This window comes from Lathamus discolor, chromosome 2, assembly GCF_037157495.1.
Source record: "Lathamus discolor isolate bLatDis1 chromosome 2, bLatDis1.hap1, whole genome shotgun sequence".
NCBI lineage: Eukaryota > Metazoa > Chordata > Aves > Psittaciformes > Psittacidae > Lathamus > Lathamus discolor.
Window position 1 is genome coordinate 59,015,505 of NC_088885.1, and position 22,765 is coordinate 59,038,269.

General features: G+C 44.4%; 1 protein-coding gene across 1 annotated transcript in view; it reads left to right on the forward strand.

The window, feature by feature from the left end:
* The window catches only part of PTH1R (parathyroid hormone 1 receptor), a 114,713-nt gene that overhangs the window by 88,937 nt on the left and 3,011 nt on the right, over positions 1 to 22,765 (forward strand). Inside the window, exons 8-15 of the mRNA XM_065666978.1 lie at positions 2,812 to 2,906; positions 5,669 to 5,855; positions 6,859 to 7,012; positions 12,912 to 12,972; positions 14,730 to 14,796; positions 18,430 to 18,524; positions 20,733 to 20,874; positions 22,112 to 22,153. Coding sequence (XP_065523050.1) covers positions 2,812 to 2,906; positions 5,669 to 5,855; positions 6,859 to 7,012; positions 12,912 to 12,972; positions 14,730 to 14,796; positions 18,430 to 18,524; positions 20,733 to 20,874; positions 22,112 to 22,153 — 843 coding nt within the window. The remainder of the gene's footprint in view (positions 1 to 2,811; positions 2,907 to 5,668; positions 5,856 to 6,858; positions 7,013 to 12,911; positions 12,973 to 14,729; positions 14,797 to 18,429; positions 18,525 to 20,732; positions 20,875 to 22,111; positions 22,154 to 22,765) is intronic.

The window sequence follows — 22,765 nt, forward strand, 5'->3', positions numbered from 1 at the left end:
AGGGGAGATTGAGATGAGATCTGAGGCAGAAGTTTTTCCCTGTGAGGGTGGTGAGGCCCTGGCACAGGGTGCCCAGAGAAGCTGTGGCTGCCCCATCCCTGGCAGTGTTCAAGGCCAGGTTGGACACAGCGGCTTGGAGCAACCTGGTCTAGTGGAAGGTGTCCCTGCTCATGGCAGGAGACTGGAACTGGATGAGCTTTAAGGTCCCAACTCAAGCCATTCTATGATTTTTTTTTCCAGGATTTATCCCAGCAGGGCGTGGGATGGGGTGGGGATAGGGCAGCTTTCAAGGACACCAGTTTTGAAACTGATGTTCCGTAACCTTGATTCTGTATTGTGTTACAGTATTTTGCTGATAATCTCAGCCCCTGGCACCATAGGTATTGAGGTTTTGTCCAAGGTTTTCTTTAGCTTTTTCTCAGCTTTTCTTTTTTTCAGTGTACATGTGTCAGCAGTTGAAACAGCGAAGGATTACTGCAGGAGTCAAATCAGAAGATTTGGTTAAAGTGTCGAACTTTTTAAACCAGGGTCTCATGGTGTGGCAAGGCTGTTTTTTGCAGGGTGGGTTGCTTCCTCCAAAAGATGAGTGGATGACCGCTGATGCTCAGCCTGTCTTCAGGGTGGATTTATAAGATAAATCAGGTAGAGCCCCTGCTGTGGCAGGATGGTCTACTAAGTAGTGTGCTGTCCTGAGACTATGGTGGTCCAGGTTGTGCCCATGGCTTGGCCATGCATGACCTTTGTGGTCTTCTGTGAATGATTTAAATTGCCATCCATCTCAGCTCCAAAGAGAGGGTTCTCAGACCATGGAGGTGGTTGTTTCAGCTGGCAGATGACTCAATATTTTGTTACCTGGAGGACCTTTCCTGATTCAGCATTGTGGTTTCCACCAAGCTGGGACCTCCCTTGTGCTAGGAGATGAATGAGACCTGGAATTGCCTTTAGAGAGTTGTGGTGTTTTTTTTTTTCCTCCTGGGTAAATTCAAGTCTCACCATTCCTGAGGATGAACACTCCTGGGAACTAGCAAGCATGAGCTGCCCCTCAAAGGGCTGCTCTATGCAGCCTGTTGAAGAACCTCAACCTTTTGCTTCTGAGGCTTTTCCCAAGGACCTAAGCCCCCCATCCAAAAAATCACATTCCCTGAAGGCTCCCCATCATGACACAGGGTAAGATTTGTGGCATCTATCTATGCAAGCAGGCACACCAGCATACATGCCTGCATGCATGTGTATGTCTTGGCAGTTCTGACTCAATATCCTTTCAAAAAGAGGCCCTGTGGTTAATCAGAGGAATTAACCACAGCCTCTGAAAACGTCCTGCCAGCCAATCAGCAGGCCCTTCCCAAGACCATTGCTCCTACAACGGTGTCATTGTCCGATGGGAGCATGGATCTTTCTGGTTAAATTTCTGAATGGGTCTCAGGGACACTTTTGTTCAGCTGGGCGTAGTAACACCTCACAACCAATGAACTACAAAGAGTCCTAAACCTGGAGTAGGACTTTTTGTTTGATTTTAAATTTTCACCATTTTCCAGTTCAACAAGGATTCCTGCTTGGCAGTGGGAAGGGCTTAGAAGGGAAAGAGCTTTTTTTTTTCCCCTAAAGCTCTCAAATCTGCTTACAGTGGCTTTTTAGTGCCTGCTGCCTGCACAGATATATGGAAATATATATATAAATACACACATACACACGCACTAGGTTAATATTGCCAAGTGCACCACTCTACCAATGGAAACCGCAAAGAAACATTCACATATCTGGGGATTCTGATGTAATAGGGCTGAGGTTTCACATTCCAGGACGGCATTTCTAGCTTCAAATAAAAATCAGAACTGTCATTCACAGCTCAGCATTACTAATGTTATTGTAACCCAGTGGGTGGGGTGAGGGAAAGGCGGGAGGAAGCAAAGAGAAAGATGCTGAATTTGTTGGTTTCTTTGGGTTTTATTTCTAATTTCAGAAGATGAAAGGCAGCACAAGCTAGGATGGTGGCAGATGTTTTAACCCTTTTCAGGCAGCTATTCAGTAATCCCTGAGTTAAATTGTATGCCCCAGCACAGGATGAAGAAAAACATCTCAGTATTTAATGGAAACCTTAGGGTTTCTAAGGCCAACTTTAAAATAAAAGGGGGCCAAGAGAACTAAACTCTGCTACAGGATTAATTACTATAAGCTCTCCTGTGACAGGACCGTTTCCAATGGGGCTTTGGCAAGCTAAAGTTGTGTCTGGTTTGGGTAACTGCAGTCACTGTCTGCTTCGGATTTAAAAACAAAGATGAACGCAGGTGATTTCTTCTCATATCCCACAGCCAAAATATATCCTTCCCATGTTTTCTGTGGAGGTTGACACTCCGCCAGCATGGACATTGGTCCTTCAGCAATGGTATGGCATAGCCTTATGACTAAATTTTAAAGTTCCATAAAAAATCCCAGGTCAGTGGGCATTTTGTTCAAGCAAAAGTTGCCAAGTGATCTCTGGATTTGGCTGAGAGTTTGTAAAGCGCTTTGGGTTCCTTTGGGATGAAAATGCTGCAAAACTCCCAGGCATGGGGTTAACCCAACTCCATCACTTGTCCCTTGCAAAAATCCTGTCTCTCTGTAGTCATTAGGAAAAATGAATGCTGCTTTCAAAGCTGATCTTACAACAAAAAGATGACAAGAAGTATGACTGCCAAAGGTTTCCCAGACCCCGAGCTGTACACCCCTAGCACGTATGATAGCCTGAATCTCTGTGCTGCTACCATGGTTGTGTTACGATGCAGTAGGACGCGTTCTAATGTGACGCTATTTTTTCCATCATTTGTACTGCAGGAGGTCTTTGATCGCCTCTATTTGATTTATACTGTTGGATACTCCATCTCTCTGGGATCCCTCACAGTTGCTGTCCTTATCCTGGGATACTTCAGGTAGGCGGCTCTGTTTCTACCTAAGTGAGTTCTCACTAGACTGGAAAAGCCTCAGGCTTTCCTAAAAGATTAAGCTGGGGTGGCATGTGCTTCTTCAGCAAGCCACAAGTTGCATCTGTGCTTTGGGCTGTGTTAGTGGTGCGTAGGTCAAACTTCTTGGGGGATGGTGGGTGGGATGCCTGAACTTCTTCCTTTTGCCTGCAATTGAGTTTTCTAGACCCTCTCTGTCACAAAGGCAAAGAGAGGCAACTTCAGAAAGAGGCGTGTCTCACTTGGAAGAGTATCTGGGGTTTTCTGTCCCTATTACCCCTTCAGATGACTGGCTTAGATTTAGATGGCTAATGTTTAGATAACTAAGGTTTCATAAGGGAAATTCCACTCTAAACCCCAATACTCATGAAGGATAGACCAGTTGAATGGAACCCCATCCAAAAATGACCGCTCACCCTCCTAAATCTGATTGTCTACCATCCCTTTCCATCACACCTGCCAGGTGATGTAGACCCCTAGATACATCTTGAACACACGCCACCCTTTCCTCGAGCCTGGTTGTTGCATCTTCTTGCTGCCACAGAGACCATGGGACGTAATGAATGAAAAGAGTCGCTCATGGCTAGAAGTTTGTCCTTTGGAAAGCCATACCTGATGAGCTGCAGATAGAGCGGGTGCTGACCCTCGATCCCCTGAGTCCCAGATTTGCTTCCCTTCCGTGACTGGCAGTATCTTAGCAGACAGCAGGACCCAGACAACAGCTGTGAAGAGAAATTCTCCACACAGCAAACAGCCACATGGTGTCTTCAGATAGACTCAGCAGCTCCCATCGTGCAAGCTCAAGCTAAGCCCCAGACACATACCAGTGGGAATAAAATGTGTGGCCTTTGGCACTAAAAGTGCTCAGGCATCTCTGTGAACAAATGGAGGTCAAGGGGATTTACTTGTATAGCAGAGCATCCCAGCACCTGAATCCGTGACACACTAGAGCCAAAGGGGACTGCAGATCCCTCCTGGAGACACTTCATGTGATGTAGTCCCAGAATCCATCCCTGCCACCACCCTCCTGTCCTCTCAACCCATTCCCTTCTGTTTCATTTCCCACTGGACAGTGGCAGGTTGTTCAGATATTTAATGTTCATGTATGGAAGAGTACTCCTAGTTTCAGGAGACATACTCTGTCTTTATTCATGTAGTCAGGGCTCTCCATTTACAGCTCAGACTACGTGGGAAACTGTGCTAAAATGTCTTTGTCCCAGGAATCAAAGCAGCAGCAGGGACCAAGACAGATTTTATTCCAGGTAACACATAATCCAGAAATTCAGTGATCAACTTTCAAATGCAGGGAACAAAGCCCATCTTCTTTTGGGCTTTGACTTTTTATTTCCATTTTTGGAGATGGGGATTTAAGTGGGTATGAATTTATTCCTGCGTGGTTAGCCAGGCAACTGAGCTATAGAGGACAGAAGGGGACTTCAACAGGTCAGTTAATTCTTTCTTCTCCCCAAAGGCATGGCCACTGTTTCTAAAACACACCTCATAAATACAAGCCTAACCCATTCACTTCTTACCATCCAGCTTTTCCCTGAAAAGGATCTTAAAGCGCTTTACAATCAGCATTTGGGGTCATTGCTGCCATTGCTGGGGTGGAGCCCAGAAACTGCTCAACGTGACCAAGCAAAGGATAGCGTCTCTAACTGAAACAAGAAAGCAGCTGAGCACCCTATAGTAGCTATTGTAGTTGCTACTAAATTTGGAGTGGGCACAAAGGCTAGCAGTTTACAAGAACCTCTGCAAGGTTTTTAGTGGCCACGAGGACTCTAGCCTTTATAGTTCATTTCCTCTACACAAAGTGCAGATAAATGTGAAGTTTTCAGATGCAGGGTTTGACTCTGAGAAGGGCGTATTTGTTGACGGGATGGATTTAACAGTGAAAGGGACACACACAGGATACACACTTTAGTATCAATGACCACTGTGCATGCATTCTGCCTTCTGTCTATACATCTTGGAAAATGACTGTATGTCTGGTGCACACTCATTGCGTGTACACTGAGCACCAGGGACATGCCTGCCATGCACACACTGCACAGCTATTCTTGGCTCACTGAACACACATTGCACACCAGATGTACATTCCCTGGATGTACCCTGCACACTGGATGCATGCTAACTGCACATACCCTACAGATCAGCTGCGCATCCACTGCATTTGTCCTGGTGTTCACCAGGTATGTAGACATTGCACATGTGCTTCAGACAAATGCACCTCTCACTGCCTTCAGGTGCATGCACACTGCACGCACACTGCACTCCAGATTTGCATACACTGAGTATGGACTGCGTACCACATACCCTCCTCCAGCTGCATGTGCACTGCACACACACCATCCTCCCAATGTAGACTCACTGCCTGCGCTGCCCTCTGCATGCATGTTCACTACCCATGCCCAACACAGGCAAAATGCAGCCCTATTTCTCTGCAAGATTTCACAGCCAGAAATAAAGGAGTTTAAATGAGTACAGGCACAGCATTGTCCTAATGCAAAGTCAGCAGCTGTGTGCTGCAGCCAAAACCCTGGAGATACTAATTCATTTACCAACCCCATGGGTGAACCGTGAGCACAGGGTAGCAGTGGCACTAGCACTGCTTCCCATGATGGCGCAGTGTTGATGAGAGGAGCTGGGGCTCTTCAGAAGCAGAGGTGACCCCTGAGACAGTCCAACAGTTGGTCTAAAATACTCCAATCCTTCTCTGTCTCCTCCTCCAGACGTTTGCACTGCACTAGAAACTACATCCACATGCACCTGTTTGTCTCCTTCATGCTGAGAGCCGTGAGCATCTTTGTGAAGGACGCAGTCTTGTACTCTGGGTCAGCTTTGGAAGAGATGGAAAGGATCTCAGAGGAAGACTTGAAATCCATTACTGAAGCACCTCCAGCAGATAAGTCGCAGTTTGTGAGTATCACCAGAGCAGACTGTGCGCCAGCCTTCATGACTCTGTCCTCTCTGTTGAACACCTGGCCACTTTCATGTGGATTTTCCACCCTACTGAGGGACACCTGCTCCCCCTCTTTCCTTCATTCTCCATAGCCACTCTCCATCCCTTCCCACTCTCTCTCAAAGAAGGGTGGCTTTACCCCACTGTGCCAGAATGACAGGAGAGCCTGGAGTTGCAGTCAGGGTTTTCCTCTCATGAAAGCAAAGGATTCCAGGTCACTGTGGAGTGAGAGGTCAGCTTATGAATCTATTAAAGATTAGTATGTCCTGGGAGTCTCCTATCTCCTACTAGATCTCCTATCGTGCTTCTTAGGCCTGTTCAGAAAACACCTTGACACTGTGGTTGAAATTGCCTTGGAGAACCAGTTACCAAAGCCTACAGCAGCCATCTATAGTGTCTTCACAGTCATTGGGGAAAGACAGGCAGCCCCGGAGGACCCTGTCTTCGACATCCACAACAGGATGGGATGACTCACCTTCAGCATGGTGCCCATATCTCTCCATGAGCTGAGGAGGGATTCGTACTTCCAAGTGATGTGACTTGCACCAGGTCACCCAGACCAAGGCTACAGCCCTTTCCTCCCTAACATGGACAAGAGACACAGGGAAAAGATGAAACACAGCTGCCTTTGAAAGTATGTGTGACCCTCACCACCGGGATTGGGAGAGAGTAGGATGAAGTCAACATCTCCACAAGTGCCTTGTACTCCTACACCTCCCAACTCACCTGCTATTGGACACAGGATGTCAAGCTGAGGGGAAGCTTTCTTCTCAGCTGGTCATCTCTTCTGTTCTTGCACTGATTTTTCCCCCCTTGTGAAAGCCCTGGAACAGAATTTTCTGATTTTTTTTCTTTCTCCATCTTGTTTTCCATCCCATTTTTGTAAATTACAGTTTTATGCAGAACAAGAATTTTACACCATGTTCCTCACATAACCCTATCTTTCTGTGGTCATTGCAGGTAGGCTGTAAAGTAGCGGTTACCTTCTTCCTTTACTTCCTGGCAACCAATTACTACTGGATTCTGGTGGAAGGGCTCTATCTCCACAGCCTCATCTTCATGGCATTTTTCTCAGAGAAGAAGTATCTTTGGGGATTCACATTATTTGGCTGGGGTAAGTTATGGCTGCTTCTTACAGCTGATCTGTAAGAAGCTTGTTGGAGGGGTCTTTGAAGCAGATAGTACATATACATAAATATACAGAGGAGAGAGAGGCAGGGTAAGCACCAGAGATACAATGACTCTTGCAAGGACAGATTAGCTCTCTTGTGAAACCATTATCATTTCTAAATTGTCGTATTTAAACCGTGGCACTTCCAGGATTTCTGGAAGGATCAGCCCAAACTTGGAGTGACAACATCTCTTGCCATTCTTCCAGGGCAGCAAATATCTGATGTGACACCTTCTTAGTTATCCCCATCTCCACCAAGTGCCTCCTGCTGAGAAACAGGCACTGGGCTGGAGGGGCAGAAAGTTGCATGAGGCTGTGAGCATCTTCCCCCATTGGCAGACATATAGCTCTGATTTCCTGCCTCATATCTCAGTTGCTTTAAAAAGTTCCTGAGGTTTCTGGGCATCTTTTCCCTGTAGTAAGGAAAAGGAGAGGGATCTGGGTGCAGGAAGGGTGCTCCTTAGCAAAATACTTTGTGGGCACACACATTTCAGATGAGAATGTGCTTTCTGTTCACTTCTGGCATTAGCCTTGGCTTGCAAGGAGTTACGAGGTGCTGGTAAGCTGAGAACAATATAACAACTGCCCACAGTTGTCTGAAGTGTGTGGACTATAAGGGAGAACAGGAAACATATTACAAAATCCTTGAGGATATAACTAAAAATAATGGGGTGTAGGCCTACAAAGGACTTTACAGGAGGAAAGAACTGTTCAGAGGTGTCTATGGTTATCTCTAAACTGTATGTCACAGGACCACTTCCCCAAAAAAGACCAAAATGTACTTGGCCACATCCTGACTGCATTTTAGGGCAAGATTAATGTGTGCACCACACCATCCACATTCCAGAACATGATTTCTTCTGGAAGAAAACCAGTCTCTAACAGTGGAGTTCTGAGCAAACCAGTTAGTGCAGAACTGAGTTTATGGAGAACTGGAGGGTTTTGCTTTGGAAGAGCAAGCAAAGGATTCAGTAACACAGGGCAGTCTAGCCTGCAGGACTCTCTTCAGCTTTCCTCTTTCCAAAGTGTGATATGGGCAAGAAGGGGACCAGAAGCTCCTTGCTAACCTCATGTTCAGCTGGTGTATAGGTCAAAAAATGGTGGTGCTGTCATATGATAAAGATGAGTCTCAAAGTGGACATCCATTTCTCAGGCAAAGTCTAATCCCAACCAGTTGGTAGGTACCCATAGAGTACTGAAGCACAAAAGGGTCACAGGCAGCCTCAGAGGGTTCAACGAAGGCTAAATAGATTGGGATTTAAAATCCCTATTTTCACAATTTCTGTAGAAATCTGGGGGCACGAAGTATATGGATGGTGGAAACCCCTTGCCACCTTGGGAGCTGAACTAGACAGTCTTTCCAGCTCCCACCCAACACAAACCATTCTATGATTCTGTGTGTGATTCTGTGAAATATTTTGGAGACAGGGCATTTCTTACTGCAGTCGCAGAGAGGACTTTAGATGTCACCTCTTTTTTTAAAACAAATGAACAAAAAACAAATCCAGAAAAACCCCAAACTCATCCTCTGCCAAACCTTCAAGGTACATAAAATTTGCTTCTCAGAAAATGGCATTAAACTGTACAGAGCTGACATAAAAAAGCAATTCCCTAGAGCAAATTCTGGAAAAGAGGGAAACAGCCGGAAAATAATGCCATATGTTTAGCAAGAAAAACCAACTTGATGCTGCTCGTAATGCAGCCAAAGGAAAACGGTCTAACAGGCATGGTTTTCTCTCATTAATTCTTCCAGCCACTGCCAGAGTATAATCGTTTTATCAGAGCAACCACAAAGCTGAAGTCACACCTGTCACAACACCAATCATCCATGTGCTCCCAAAAGTTTGAGGCTGCTCAGTTTAAATTCCTCTGGAATGAGAACATAGGATCCCTCCAGTTGCATTCAGTTTTGCTTTGTTTTGATTAGCATGATAATGTACACACACACACCCGCACAGATGTATTGTTTTGATAGCTTTTGGACACTTGAAAGGGCAACCCAAGCCAAGACCCACTGGAGACAGTGGAAGAACTCGAGCTCCCTGCAGTGGGCACTGGATCCTGCCCATACCACAGAAATGAATAGCAGGGAATCAGTGATAAATAATGATAACCTTCCACATAGGTACAGAAAAGACAAGTTTGCCCCAAAGGCTCTGATTTTTTTGTTTGTTTGCTTGCATAACAATAAACAGTGGAGCATTTATCCTGCCTGGAAATTTCCAAGGTGGGAGCAAGGAGCAAAAATCACCCTGCAGCATCTTATTTCCAGACTACTGAAGAAACCAGAACATATAGTTACTCTTTGATGTCACACCTAAAGATTTCTGTTGAGTCTTTTCCATCCACATCCTCACTGGCACAAGGGAGCACAGCTCCTTCAAAGTCTGCAGCACCCTTCTTGCAAGGGAGACGCTGATGACAGAAAGGAACTTGTTCCTTGCCAGCGCCCAGAAAAAATAAACAAATAATGATATTATGGGCAACAATAAATTCCCCAGCAGACTTCAAGTTCTCTGCAGCTGTTTTATGAAGGAAGTCTAAGAAGCATGACCAATAGCTAGAAAACCCAAGCTGATTCCACTGGCATTTTTCTTTCACACCGTGTTAATTCACTGCCACTGGCTGGACTGCACTAGCTTGCAGCTACGGTGCAAATGAGGATTGCAGGAAGACCTGAAAAGACAGATATATCGATGTGGTACTGTTAGAGGTGCTCAGGTCCAAAAAACCCATGATGGTGAACCCTGAATGTTTATCTAAGCAGAAATTATCCTTGACTGAAAGCATTCATACCTAACAGGATAAGAGGCAAAAGAGATTACTAGCAGTATTTAATATTAAGAAACTGTGACACAGGGAGGCAGAAAAAACGCATGCATTGTTCCTCAGAGATGTTTTCAAATGGCAGGGAACTGAGACCAGATTTCTGTAGACCTACATAAGGTCTTCATTCATAAGCTTTCTTCTAGCAGTCACTTTGCAGCCATCTCCCTTACTCACAGCTTCGACACATGCGCGTTAAGCCACTTTTGCAGCTTCTAGCAGACATGTACACAAGAAAAGCAACAAAGGAGAGCAAGGGGTTGGAATGGCCACCAGACTTTGCCCAGCTTGAGGTTTGCACATTTTCCAGCTGCTGGGGAGATACCTGACTTTATAGCACCTGCATTGTACACACTGTGTGTATTGACTGGAAATGCACAGCGCATACAATGTGGATTCTGTAGAAGTCACTCACAGCATCACCGCCCGGTGGGGTTCATCCTGTTCACACTGGTCGTGCACATGGGGTACATAAGTGCAAAGGGGAGGACAGGCATGCATCCATCCACACCTGCATCTGTCTGCTCCCAGCCACCCAGGAGGTCACAGGCTTTTTGGAGACTTGCTTTACCTTCTCTGGTGAGGTGGCCAGATGCATTTAAACATGAATTACTTTCCTGCTCACAGAGCTGCATCCTCTCACGTTTCTTGCTGTTTCCAGATATCCTTGGATGTCTAGCTTTGAGGACTTCAGTCCTGATTTGGGGGTTAATGGCTCTCCCATCAATGAGTGCTATGAGTGCTCAGCAGGAGGGACTGTCAATCTTGGGGCATCAGAAACCAGAACTTTCAAATGGAGACACCAGAAAGTCAGTTGTCACCCTCTGAAAGTAAAAGACATGCTGGAGGCAAAGCTAAACCTTCTGAATCTTCATGTTGAGCTTACCACAGTGGAAGAACTAGATTTAGAAATTACCTGACAGCCCAAGCACTCCATGGTACGTTGGTGTAGAAAGAATCTAAACATGAGGCAGAGGAAAAGGAGGGAGAGGATTCATACCACTTTTTGTGAATTGAAAAACGTTCATGATTGTTAACACTGCAAAAGAAGAACGATGTAAGAGACACAGAAAGACAAACGTAGCAATAAAACCGGTGCCAGGAATTCACCTGGTGTGTTTTGCAGAAAATATCAAGAATCCTTTTCCTAAGCTTGCCTGAATGAAATGAGGCAGCAGCACACAGGGATTTTTTTAGGAGTAAACCCACAATAAACCCACACATAGGGAATTTTTTAGAAGTAATTTTCTTCTGTATATTTTATTGTCACTAGGAACCTTGAAAACAGCACAGGATTAGTATGAATGGGGACACTATCTCTTCTGAAGTGCAGGGCAGGCTAGAGAGGAACAAGCGCATGTCAAACACATCCAAATCTCTGAAACAGTCTTTCAAACTTAGAGCTTCACAATAGTGGGTGAACATCTACTGTCTTGCAGGCGGGCAGCAGGCATGTCAGCCTCTCAACACAGCCAGTTTCTCAGCTGATATAAACTGGAATATCATCAATGATATCAGCACAGTTACATGCATTTAAGCCTTTGATATCTCAGCCAGTAGTCTGGAGAATGCACGTATTTTCCATAGATAGGAGATTAAAGGTAAGGAGGAAACAGACAGTGTTTGTTACAATAAATCATCACCCTCCCCAGGCCCTAGGCTTCAGCACGCTCATGGGTTCCCAGTGCAATAGGTTAAGTATTTTCTTTCCAATGCCAGCCATTGCAGGGGATTGTAGAGAAGGGTATATTCCTTATAAATGTATCTTTGTAAGCAGCAGTGCTGCAGTGGTCCTGAGTGAGGCTCTGTGTTTAATTATTTATGCTTTCTTATATTACCATGGCATTTAAAGTTTGAACCAAGATAACGGCCCCGTTGTCCATGTGTGTATGAGACAGGCATCCCTGCTCCACACCCCAGCTCAGGAAAACGCTCGTGGTTAGGAAAGCCTTTAAGCACCCTAATGAGACTTAAGTGCATGCTGAAAGTTAAGCGTGTGCTTATGCATGCCGAGCCCCAACGAGCTTAGACTGTGAACAGCATATTTACAGTCATCAGTGATAAATGTCTCCTTTATTTATTTTTATTTTTTTCCTCACCTGAAAGGGGCTATTTTTCTTGAACTTGTGGAAGCTACTGTGGATTTGATCCTGCCTTGTAAGGGAAGCCAGTAGGGGACTCAGTTGTACAAATAAAGCAGAACTGGACCCTAAAAAAATAAATAAAAGGTTGCATTTGGTTATTGGTGATTCTTCACCTTTTCACAGGGAAAAGATGAAGCCCAGTGTAACTGTGCTGAAATAAGGATGGTTCATTTGCAAGTGAAACTTTGACTAGAATATTCTGCAAGCATTACTCTAAATTCTAGCATTTATCTGCTTCATGCAGCAAGACTCACTCTTAACAAGCTTCTAATCCATCCAGCCCTGCGCTGGGAGAAACGGTCTGAGCGTGACTCCAGATACACCTTTCTTTGGTGTCAGGGGAAGGGAACAAATACCTTGGGAAACGTGTGCTGCATTAAACCCTTCTCTGCTTCAAATGGAATGAGTGGGCTAGAGCAGATATCAGTTACCCAGGTTCAAACACTGCAGGTTGTGTATCTATATAGTAGCGTTAGAGAAAGGCATGGGACATGATGATTTGTCCTGTCAAGTCCATGTCCATCCCAGGCGAGACCACATGGCTATCTCCCAAACACAAAGCAGAAGGTAGCTTAGGCCTGGACCACTCCTGGGATTTTGGAAAACTGTTTCAAAAGCCAGGAGAGTTCAGTGGGGTGGACATGCCCAGACTGTGACATTTGCTTTCCAGAAAATGTTCCCTGCCACCGTTTGGTTTACCATTTGGCCTGCAGAAGAGAGATGACACCAAGACCAGGCTTTCCTGGTGTAATTATGCTTAAATATTTAATATTGATTCTTCCACCTTCCTCTATCCCACTCCACCTGCGCTTATGGTAATGGACACCTCCAGTCCCCCTTCTTACCCCGTTTGACCTGTGTTTTTTTTGCAGGACTCCCTGCTGTATTTGTTACAGCATGGGCCAGCGTGAGAGCCACTCTAGCCGACACAGAGTAAGTTGCATTGTGTTTTCTTTTCTCTCTTTTACGCGTTACTCTTTTGTGGGGCTTCTGGCAAAGCCAGAAGAGATTCCTACCATGAAGTTAACAAACTTCTGGGGGTAAGTGTGGCAGGAAAGGACAAAGTGGGTGCAACTTTCCCAGCTCTCCTTTCATTTTACAGAATATGATAAATGTGAACACTTGAAGCTGTTATCCCTGGGGCTAAAGGGTACTACTTCACAGCTAGGCAGGGACAGGATAGGGATCTTTAAAATCCTGAATGAATGGGAATGAAGTTGAGAGATAAAAGGCTCAGCACAGTGTTGATGAGGTGAGGAAGCTGCAACTCCTCCCTGCAGGAGGTGTGGATGCCAGCATGTCCTTAGGTTTAAAAAGCATTTGTATAAATTCATGGAAGATAAATTCCTCTAGAAGTCTTAGTTACTCGGTAATGCTCTGGCTCAGGAAGGCATTCGGAACAGCAAATTGTTGGAAGAAAAATCTAGAAAAATATCACTACCTGCTTAGGTGGAACTGCTGTTCCACCCTAAATACAAGCTTCTGGGTACTGTCAGAAACAAGATGCAGATCAGCTGCTTCTTTAGTTCTACACATGCGCCCTTATGGCTTCATATTCTTACAGTGCTGAATGAAGGTTCCATATCATCCAACCCTCAAACCCCCAAACAATCACATTTTCTCCCCATGATACACAGGCTTGACCACACAACGGTTTCACCAGCCCATGATCTGCCAGCGAAAGTGTGGGGTCCCCAGGTAGCTTTTCAAATGGCTTTCTCTAGGAGGACACTGGTTTCCAAATGGGATATCAGCTCCAGGTTTGGAAGGATGGAGTAGCACAGCTACTGAGGTCTGACGCGTCTGCATTGGCACAGGCTTATCCTCATCTTTCAGTCAGCACTGGTGGTTTCTCTGAGCCTGCCTCTCGCTTTCCTTGAATAGCTGCCTGGGCAGTATTTGGCCAGTGAAATGAAAACTGCAGCTGCCCTGTGGGGGCTGTCTGGCTCAGATAAAGAAAAGCCTGTGGCACTCCTCTCTCTGTGGTTGGAGAGGATTCAGAGTAATTAACACTGAGTGACCTTATTTAATAGCTGCTGGAAACTCCTGGGAGTAAATAGTGTTCAGCCCCTTCTTGGCAGATGAAATAGCCCAATATCCACGCCACCAACAGTTTGCCCTTCCAGCCCTCACTTGGATAAGGGCTAAAGATGAAAAGGAGGTAAAAGCTTTTGTGAGGCATAGCTGGGTCTTGTTGCAAGAGCAGGGCTGAAGGAAGCCTAGGAACTGAATGCAGAACCACAGTGTTGTCCCCACCACCATGTCTTCAGACAGGACCCATGCAACATGGTGCAGGTTTATTTCAAGGGGTAATATTTGGCCATTTCAGCCTCTTGTTTTCATGAAGACTGTAGTTTTTTACAGTGAGAAGGTGAAGAAGTGGAAAAGGGTGGGTTCCTGCCCAGAAGCAGGAACAAGTCTTTATGGCTGTGAAAAGAGCTGTTCCACCATCTGGAAAGCATAACTTTAAATGTGCCTAGTAGTGATTTCAGTTTTGTATATTATAACAGCAGGAGAAGGGCCTAATTTCAAAGACGTGACAACAGAAGGCAGGGATAGAGCTAAGTCCTTCCACCACATCAGGCTTTGGAGGAACCCATTCTTTCAGGGTGGATTTATCCAACAAGACGCTTGACTCTATTGCTCTTTGTAACCAATAGTTTCCTGATGGGATGTCAATCTTTTCTCAGGTGTTGGGACTTGAGTGCTGGCAATTTAAAATGGATTATTCAGGTGCCCATCCTGGCAGCTATCGTGGTGAGTACTGGGTGATTGCAAGAGGTGGAAGCAGTGCCTTTGGTTGATGCAGGCCCAGTGGGAAGAGTTGAGCCAGACTGCCCTACTCTAATCACCCTGTTAACACAGCTCATGCCTTAATACCATGGAGTCTTTATATATCCAATTTAAGGGATCTGTATTTGACCTGCCTCTAAGTTTGATGGCTGCATACTGCAGAGGGCTTACGAGCAACTTCAAGTTTTGCTTAGGGGAGAAGAATAACACAGGAGTAAGATGCTAAAATGATTAGTTAAACAAATATTCAAGCCAATATTCCCAACCCATTTGATATGGGCAGAACCCCTCAGGGTTCATAACGTGTTCTCAGCAGGCATCTCCAGTGGGAAGAACTGGAATTTGAGTTCCATAACTAGACCAAACCTTTTCCCCAGTCATGCTTCAGTGCTATCAGATTGTCTCAGACAATCTTTCTGAACTGGTAAAAGCTTTGGATAGCGCAAAGGAAGGGATGGAAATTAAACCATCCCAGCTATGATTGGACACGATGATAATCACTGATGGAGGATTACTTCAGCCACCACCCAACAACTAGAGGGAACAGAAAGGATGTAAGTAACATTACCCAGACAAAGGACTGAGCTTTCACAAGGTGAAGAACTCATTGTAAGATGCGATTATCTGCACAAGGGTAATTTGATGGGTAGTGTGTGTTTGCAAGAGCAGGGTCCTAATTAGCTAGAGAGCCTGCTTTCATAGTTTCCTTTAAATACCCCTTCTTCCCCCTCAGTCTCTATGGTTCTCCATTACTCTATCTTCTGATGGTTACACGAGAGCATGCAGAAAAGCTTGTCCACTCCCACACATCCTAGGTCCTCTTCACATTCATCCATGAATCTCTCCACAGTCTTCAGAGGGTTTTGCATCAAGCAGTATATAATTCCTTATATATAATATATAAGTATATAATTGTATATATATTATATATACAATATATAATTGTATATGTTATATATATAATATATACAACTCACAAATCAGGAAGCCTTAGAAGATGATCAGTGTGGGTGAGATTAAAATCAGACCATCTGCATATAAACAGCAGGAATGAGCATATTCTGAGGTGAACATGCTCATACATGCGATTAGGTGAGCTGCTTTGGAGTTGGGGGGCTTTCTTCTTCATTAGAATTTCCTTTTGGTGGAAATTCTCCACCTGGCTCTAGCAACTAGTTCTGCACCTTGAAAGAAACGAATCACCAAGCCCACATTGTAGTCATTGGAAATGAAATAGTAGGATGGAGAACAAAGTTCAGATAGTTCAACTAGATGAATGCCAGCAACCCCATTGCATTTAATTTAAAGCCCAATTAGCAGAGGAGAAAGAGATCAATTAAGGCTTGTCCTTGTAAAAACAATGTTTCTCCACGAGGCTCTGCTGTGCTTGTACCCTGGCTATTTGCAAATGCAGCTATTTATTATGCAAAAATATTATGTGGGTTGTTTCTGTTTAATTTCTGTGGGTTCATATTGTTCACTTGGCTGCCTTTTCAATTCCCACACTAGCTTGTCATATGTTGCTGGACTAACTTCAGCATTTTCTGGATGTAGTGCAGAGAATTTGGAGGCTGAGGGGCTTAAAATCCATCCACTCTGCTGGTAGCTTTGATGTTATTCAGTAGTCTGGATTTCTTTTGAAACTTAACACTTTTCAGGAAGTCAGAGGAGTTTCCCTCTTGACTGTGATACAGTTGGACATCTTCAATTTAGCCAACAAATGCAGAACAAAATCCCACTTTTGAGCTTCTGAAGCTAGAAAATCTCATATGAGAAAAAAGCCTGGCCTTTTTTTTCCTTTTCTTTCCCTTTCAGATTGATTTCCAATGAAAATTAATTAAATGCCCCTGGCTGTATGCTTCTCTGCCTGTCGGTCTATCCATCTCCCCCTTATAGCTTTTGTGCCAGTCAGTAAATTCCAACCAAATGTAATGAAGGGAATGGGGTTGCATGGATGTTTAATTCCCACAAACCTCATGAAAACAGTTGAGTAGATATGGGAGAGAAATTCTACTAATACCCCTTCAAGGGAATGGGTGTAGTACAACCTTACCTCCTTTTTAACACAGAGGAGAGCTGTTCAAAATGAACTTGCACCTCGTTAAAGGAGAAGGAATCCAACCACAGAAGACAAAGCCATAGCAAACCAGGCCGTGTTCATTCAGTGGCTCAGGGAACTACTTGTTTTAATAGTGAGGATAATTAAACGTTGGAACGACTTAGCAATGGTTGTGGTAGGATCTCCGTCATGGAAACACTGAAACCCAGATCTGCTATAACTCAAACAAAAATTAATACAAGGAGGTCTTATGGACTGCATTTTGCAGGAGATCAAACTAGAAGTTCACAATGGTCCCTTCTGGCATAAAACTATGAGCCTGTGTGTGGCACGGCAAGTTGTTTCCTTGAAATGCCACTATACTGGCATCTGAGAAGTCAAATGACTGCTGCAAGCTTCGAAAGAAACCCATAGGCATCAGCATTAGCCCAGCAACACGGATCAGCCCAGTGGACAGTTACACAATGATTCTATTTATGGCCTTCCATAGTCCCAAAAATGGGATAGTCTGGGGCAGCAGCAGATGTAAACCCAGCCCTGGTGAAACCAGTCTCTGAAGAGCTCCAAAAAGCTGAGAATCCCTCAAACATGTCCTCATTTCCCCCCCTCTGGTAAGTAGCAGTGTAGCCATAAAATGGTGCCATTGCCTTTTGCAGCACAGGTCACCATGAGCATGTTCCTGTAGGACTGGATTAGCTCAGTTGAGCAGCTGGCCACAAGATGGGCTCATAGAGGTGGCTCCCTGAGTAGGAAATAGGTATTACTTACTGTCCTTATCTAGTCCATACTAAACACTCCTCCAGAGGAACAGTTAGCAGTGTACATAGAAGTTTTACAGTTCTATTGCCTTTCTGCATTCTTGATCTGTCGTGTCTAGTTAGGGCATGTCTTCGTCATGGTGCAGTTTGCTTACTCTTCTTTCCTTTTGCACAAGAAAATATGGAAAGGCATCTTACTAATGCTTCTTTTAGCCAGAGGGTATCTGATTCTCAGGTGGGCTGCAAGAGCAGGAGCATTTCAGTCTGCTCCTTAGACACCAAGCTAAGTTTGAGAGATTTACAAGGCTATGAAAATGACTCATATTTCTGTATGGAGTTTTTAAAAGAGATGATGCGAAAAATACTGACAGTTGTCTGTAGTCCAGGCCTCAAAATGCCTGATAAGCACTGCCTTATATACTGATATCATATTCAGTTATCAGGTGTCTGCCAAGCTAGCTAGCTCATATGTAGGTGTATCCATGTGAGATGCCCACACCTTGTCAGAGACAGCTATTCCCTTCTCTCTCTCAACCATTCAGGTTGAACACAGCTGCCTAGATCCCATCAAACCCTTTGGGGTCTTTCCTGGGGAGCTCATCCCTTCCACAGGACAAGCTCCCTCAGAAGGAGCTTTTCACACAGCATGATCAGGTCACTGCCACAGCCCCTTGACTCATCTTGGGGAAAGCATTGACTGAAGAGCATTATCATTGACTGCATCTTTATTAACAGTTATCCTTTCTTTGTTGTGTTGTTTCTTTTTCCCACCTCTTCCAGGTAAATTTTATTCTTTTTATCAATATTATCAGAGTCCTAGCAACCAAGCTACGAGAGACGAATGCAGGGAGGTGTGACTCAAGACAACAGTACAGGTGAGTCACATACCCTTTCCACTTTTGGGGAGATGTCAAAGTCTTTGTTTTACCCCTTGACTAGAGAAGGAGCCTAGGGTGACTAGTTAATAGTGTCTACACTGTAGACACCTAAAATAAGGTGAAACGAATGTTGTCTTCCTAGTTTGGTAATGCAAAATGAATCAACAGCAATTCAAACATCTCCTAAACCTTTCAAATCCAACCTGGGGGACCTGCCTTGTAGTTTAAAGAAATTAATTCAGTCTCCAGCCAATTTGGCCTTGAAACAAAAGTTCAAAAATAAAAGCATTGTGTTTGTTGTTGGAGTCCCTAAAACTTGTATCAGTTTATTTATTATTTTCCTGTCTCCCCTGTACTTTGTAAAACTTGGTTTATTTGTTAAATCTGCATTTCAGCGGATGTTTCGGTGCCTTTGCTGAAAGGAAAAAAGGATTCCTGACTCTTTGCTGGAAACCTGGCATCTCCCTGCTTGTTTTATTTTCCTTTGTTCTGCCAGCTCTTCTCTCTTGATAATTTAGGATATTTGTGGCATGGTCAAAATTGGACAGAAAAAGCAGATTGTTGAGACACCTTGGCTGCTTGTTTGCTCCCAAGGCTTCTTGTAATGTCCTGAGCTTGACTGACCAGCATGACGCATGCAAAGGCGGGGAGGAGGGGCAGAAAGATTTGGTCTGCAAACCATGAGCTCATTGCTACCATCTCACTCTCCAAACACAAGACGTTTCATTTGAAGCAGGAATGAGATTTGGCAGGAAAACACCTCTCTATTTTGCTTTGCTGCCCTGTCAGGGCTCTGATTTATGTATTTGTTTATTTCCTCCTGGCTGAAGCTTGCTATTAATTATGGTTTGGATGCAACTTTCTCCTTTTAATATGTTAATTCCCTCAGTGGTTTCCAGTTGCTGGACAGAGAAGGTACCAGGTCTTTCTGGTAATGATGTCCGCCCTTCTCAGTCATTGCCTGCACTTGGTGACTTGCTGTAACTCTTGGCAGAATGTTTAATCTTTCAATTAATATCACTTCCAGGCAAGGCTGGTTCCCTCGGGAGCAAACGCAGCCAAGTACTCAGGGTTGTATTGTACCTCCCCCCAGTCCCCAGCACAGGTCCTCCGCTGAGGTGGAGCTGCTTCTTTAAAAAGGGGCTTTCCAAGTGAGACAGCAGTCCAAAGCACCTCCTGAGAGTGTTCACTGTGCTTACCCCGTAGCGCACTGTCCTCTTCCCCTTGATATCTAGGGGAATTCTGCTCCTAGATGCACTTCCCTCTCCACCAGTCCTGCTCTTTGTACAGGAGGCACTAACCCAGGGTGGACCTTTGTGTCTTGCCTCAATAAACAGGCTGAATTACAGAATCACAAAATGGTTGAGGTTGGAAGATACCTCTGGAGAGGTCATGTAGCCAAAGCCTCCCTGCTCCAGCATTGTCAGTTACTGTAGGTTGTAGAGGACCATGTCCAGTTGTCATGAGCTGAAGCAGACCATCCTTTAAAGACAAACTGACTTTAGGGAAAACAACTAAAAGAGAATAAATTTAGATTGGGTATAAAGGAAGTTCTTCCTTTCAAGGGTGGTGAGGCCCTGGCACAGGTTGCCCAGAGAAGCTGTGGCTGCCCCATCCCTGGCAGTGTTCAAGGCCAAGTTGGACGGTGCTTAGAGCAACCTGGTCTAGTGGAAGGTGTCCCTGCCTGTGGCAGGGGGTTGGAACTGGATGGTCTTTAAGGTCCCTTCCAATCCAAACCACTTCATGATTCTATGATGACAAGGGGATTTAGTGCCAGTCAGAGGCTGAGTGCTGGAAGCAGCAGTGCATATTTCTTTCCAGTCACCTTTCCACCCTGTACCCACGATCCTGAGCCAAAGACAGGGATAGTCTGAGGCTGAAAAAGACATCTGAGAGTCTTAAGCTCCAGTACATATAGCACCACATGGGGACATGTATGTGAAGATGGTTAGACTAGCACATCAACACATGCCTGAGGATGGACTGGGTTCTGTCACATGCCATAAGAGAAGTAACAGTTTGAAACTGCAGGGGGACACAGTGCCTGTGTAAATGTAAGATATCCAAACCTTGTCAAGAGGACGTATAAGCAGGTATGAAATTACATTCAACTTGTGCCCAAGGTATGAAGCGGACAGGTTTGACTGGGAGGTTTACTCCACCCACTAATTTCCTCTGTGTCTTTCTCTCTTCTTATTGCTATAGGAAGCTGCTGAAATCTACCCTCGTCCTTATGCCTCTGTTTGGCGTTCACTATATTGTTTTCATGGCTATGCCATACACAGATGTGTCAGGGATTCTTTGGCAAGTTCAAATGCACTATGAAATGCTGTTCAACTCTTTCCAGGTACTGTAACTGTTAAATTATGGGGAAGAACTGAAATAATTTCAATGGGGTGGGAACAGAAATGAAAGTGTAAGGTTGTCTTTAGAAGCAGGGCTGTATTTACAATACACCAGATTTCATTCACAAGGTGATTTGGCAGTATTTTATCATCAACTATGTTTTATATTTGCTAAACACAACATATAAAGGCTCAGTGTTCAACAAAAAAATGTTCCTGCTGAAAGATAACTTGCCCCGCAGAACAAATCCCTTTAAATCCAGGTTAGACGTAAGCTGGTAGAGATCCACAGAGACACGTTGTTTCAAATTAGCTTCCATTTTGCTTGTCCCAAAGTTGTCTTTTAGTCCTGTGAATGGATTCTTCAGTTTTAGATTTGAGCAAAAGGCAGGTTCAGTTGCAGGACTGGTCCTATACAAGACACAGCAGCAAGAATACGTACCCCTCTACAAGCAAAGCAGTGTTTGACTGTTACTGCACACCCTTCCCTGAGAGATTAACTTCTGGTTCATATGCTACTACCTATTGTCGTGGTTGACCAGTGTGGATGATGAAATGTGGACAGCGGGTCTGGCCAGGTGATGGTTTAGAGAAACCGCAAGAGAAATGGGGAGCAAGCTTACATTCATGTGCTTCCACAATCCCTGTTGGGTGTAGATAGGATGAAACAGTAGGTTACCTCAACAAGCCCTGGATAAGCTATTGGCCAACAAAAAGATGTAGATGGTTTGCTCACATCTGAATTCCTTTGCTGATCCCATTAAGCCCATTCTGCTCCACACACAGGCTACCCTACTTACAGCCAGAGCTGGAAAAGCCCCATCAGGACCACCTTCCACTCTGACATCCTGCAGCAGGATGAGCTACATGTAAAACACTAGAAATGTTTATTCAGTAGTTTGTAAACATGCCCAATGAGGTAGATGCCACCAACTTCCCAGGCACCCATCAGCATCTTGGAAACTTTGCAACAGATTCAGAGGTGCAAACAGTCCCATGGCTAAGCCATGACCCAGACGGCTTATGTAGTCTGTCTACTTTGTCAATAGTCTGCAGGAAAATGTCTATGTTAATCTGTCTCTCTTGCTATTGAACAATGCAAGGTTTCTTACACATATTATATACTGCATACTATGGATGTCATTGATTTCAGAGGAACATGGGGATGGTGGGCAGTGTCATCAGAAAAGAAATATTCACATGCAGCAAGATTAATATGTTGTTTCTTCTTCCTTCTAGGGATTTTTTGTTGCCATCATATACTGTTTTTGCAATGGAGAGGTATGTCACCAGCTTCTTAATTATTTCTCTCCTTTGTTACATCAGTTTCACACACATATGGTAAGGCAGATGCACATCAGCATATCCTCACTTATTCTAGAGACACAAAGTTGTTTTGAGCTCAATGAAAGATCTGTCAGTGCACATAGAAAGTTCATATCCTTGGTTTTGACATATAAGACATCCAGGTCAATATGTCACCAATAAATAACCTACTGGAAGTAGCTAATGGAGGGGGGAAAAATGTGTTTTTTCTTTTCTTTTCCTAGCATAAGTGCTGTTTAATGTTGCTTAATTTGAGATCTGTGGCAGGAAGAAAAGTGGATCAATAGAGTAGCTGCTTAACCAGCAAGCCGTTTTGATTGTCCAGGCTTTTCTGACCTTTTTTCTATTTCCAAAGTGATAATGCTTTAATGTCTTTTTTTTTTTTTTCCCACTAATTCCCTCTGTTCCTGCTAACTAAGAAACTAGATGGTCAGTGGTTGTACACTGAGAAAGAACAGAATGTGGCCCAGCATAAGACTGGTCCAGCATAAGGCTGTCTTGGCCTAAGTTTACGGATTTTAATTTGAATGCAACTACAAATACGCTGCTTAAGTTTTACAGCATAAA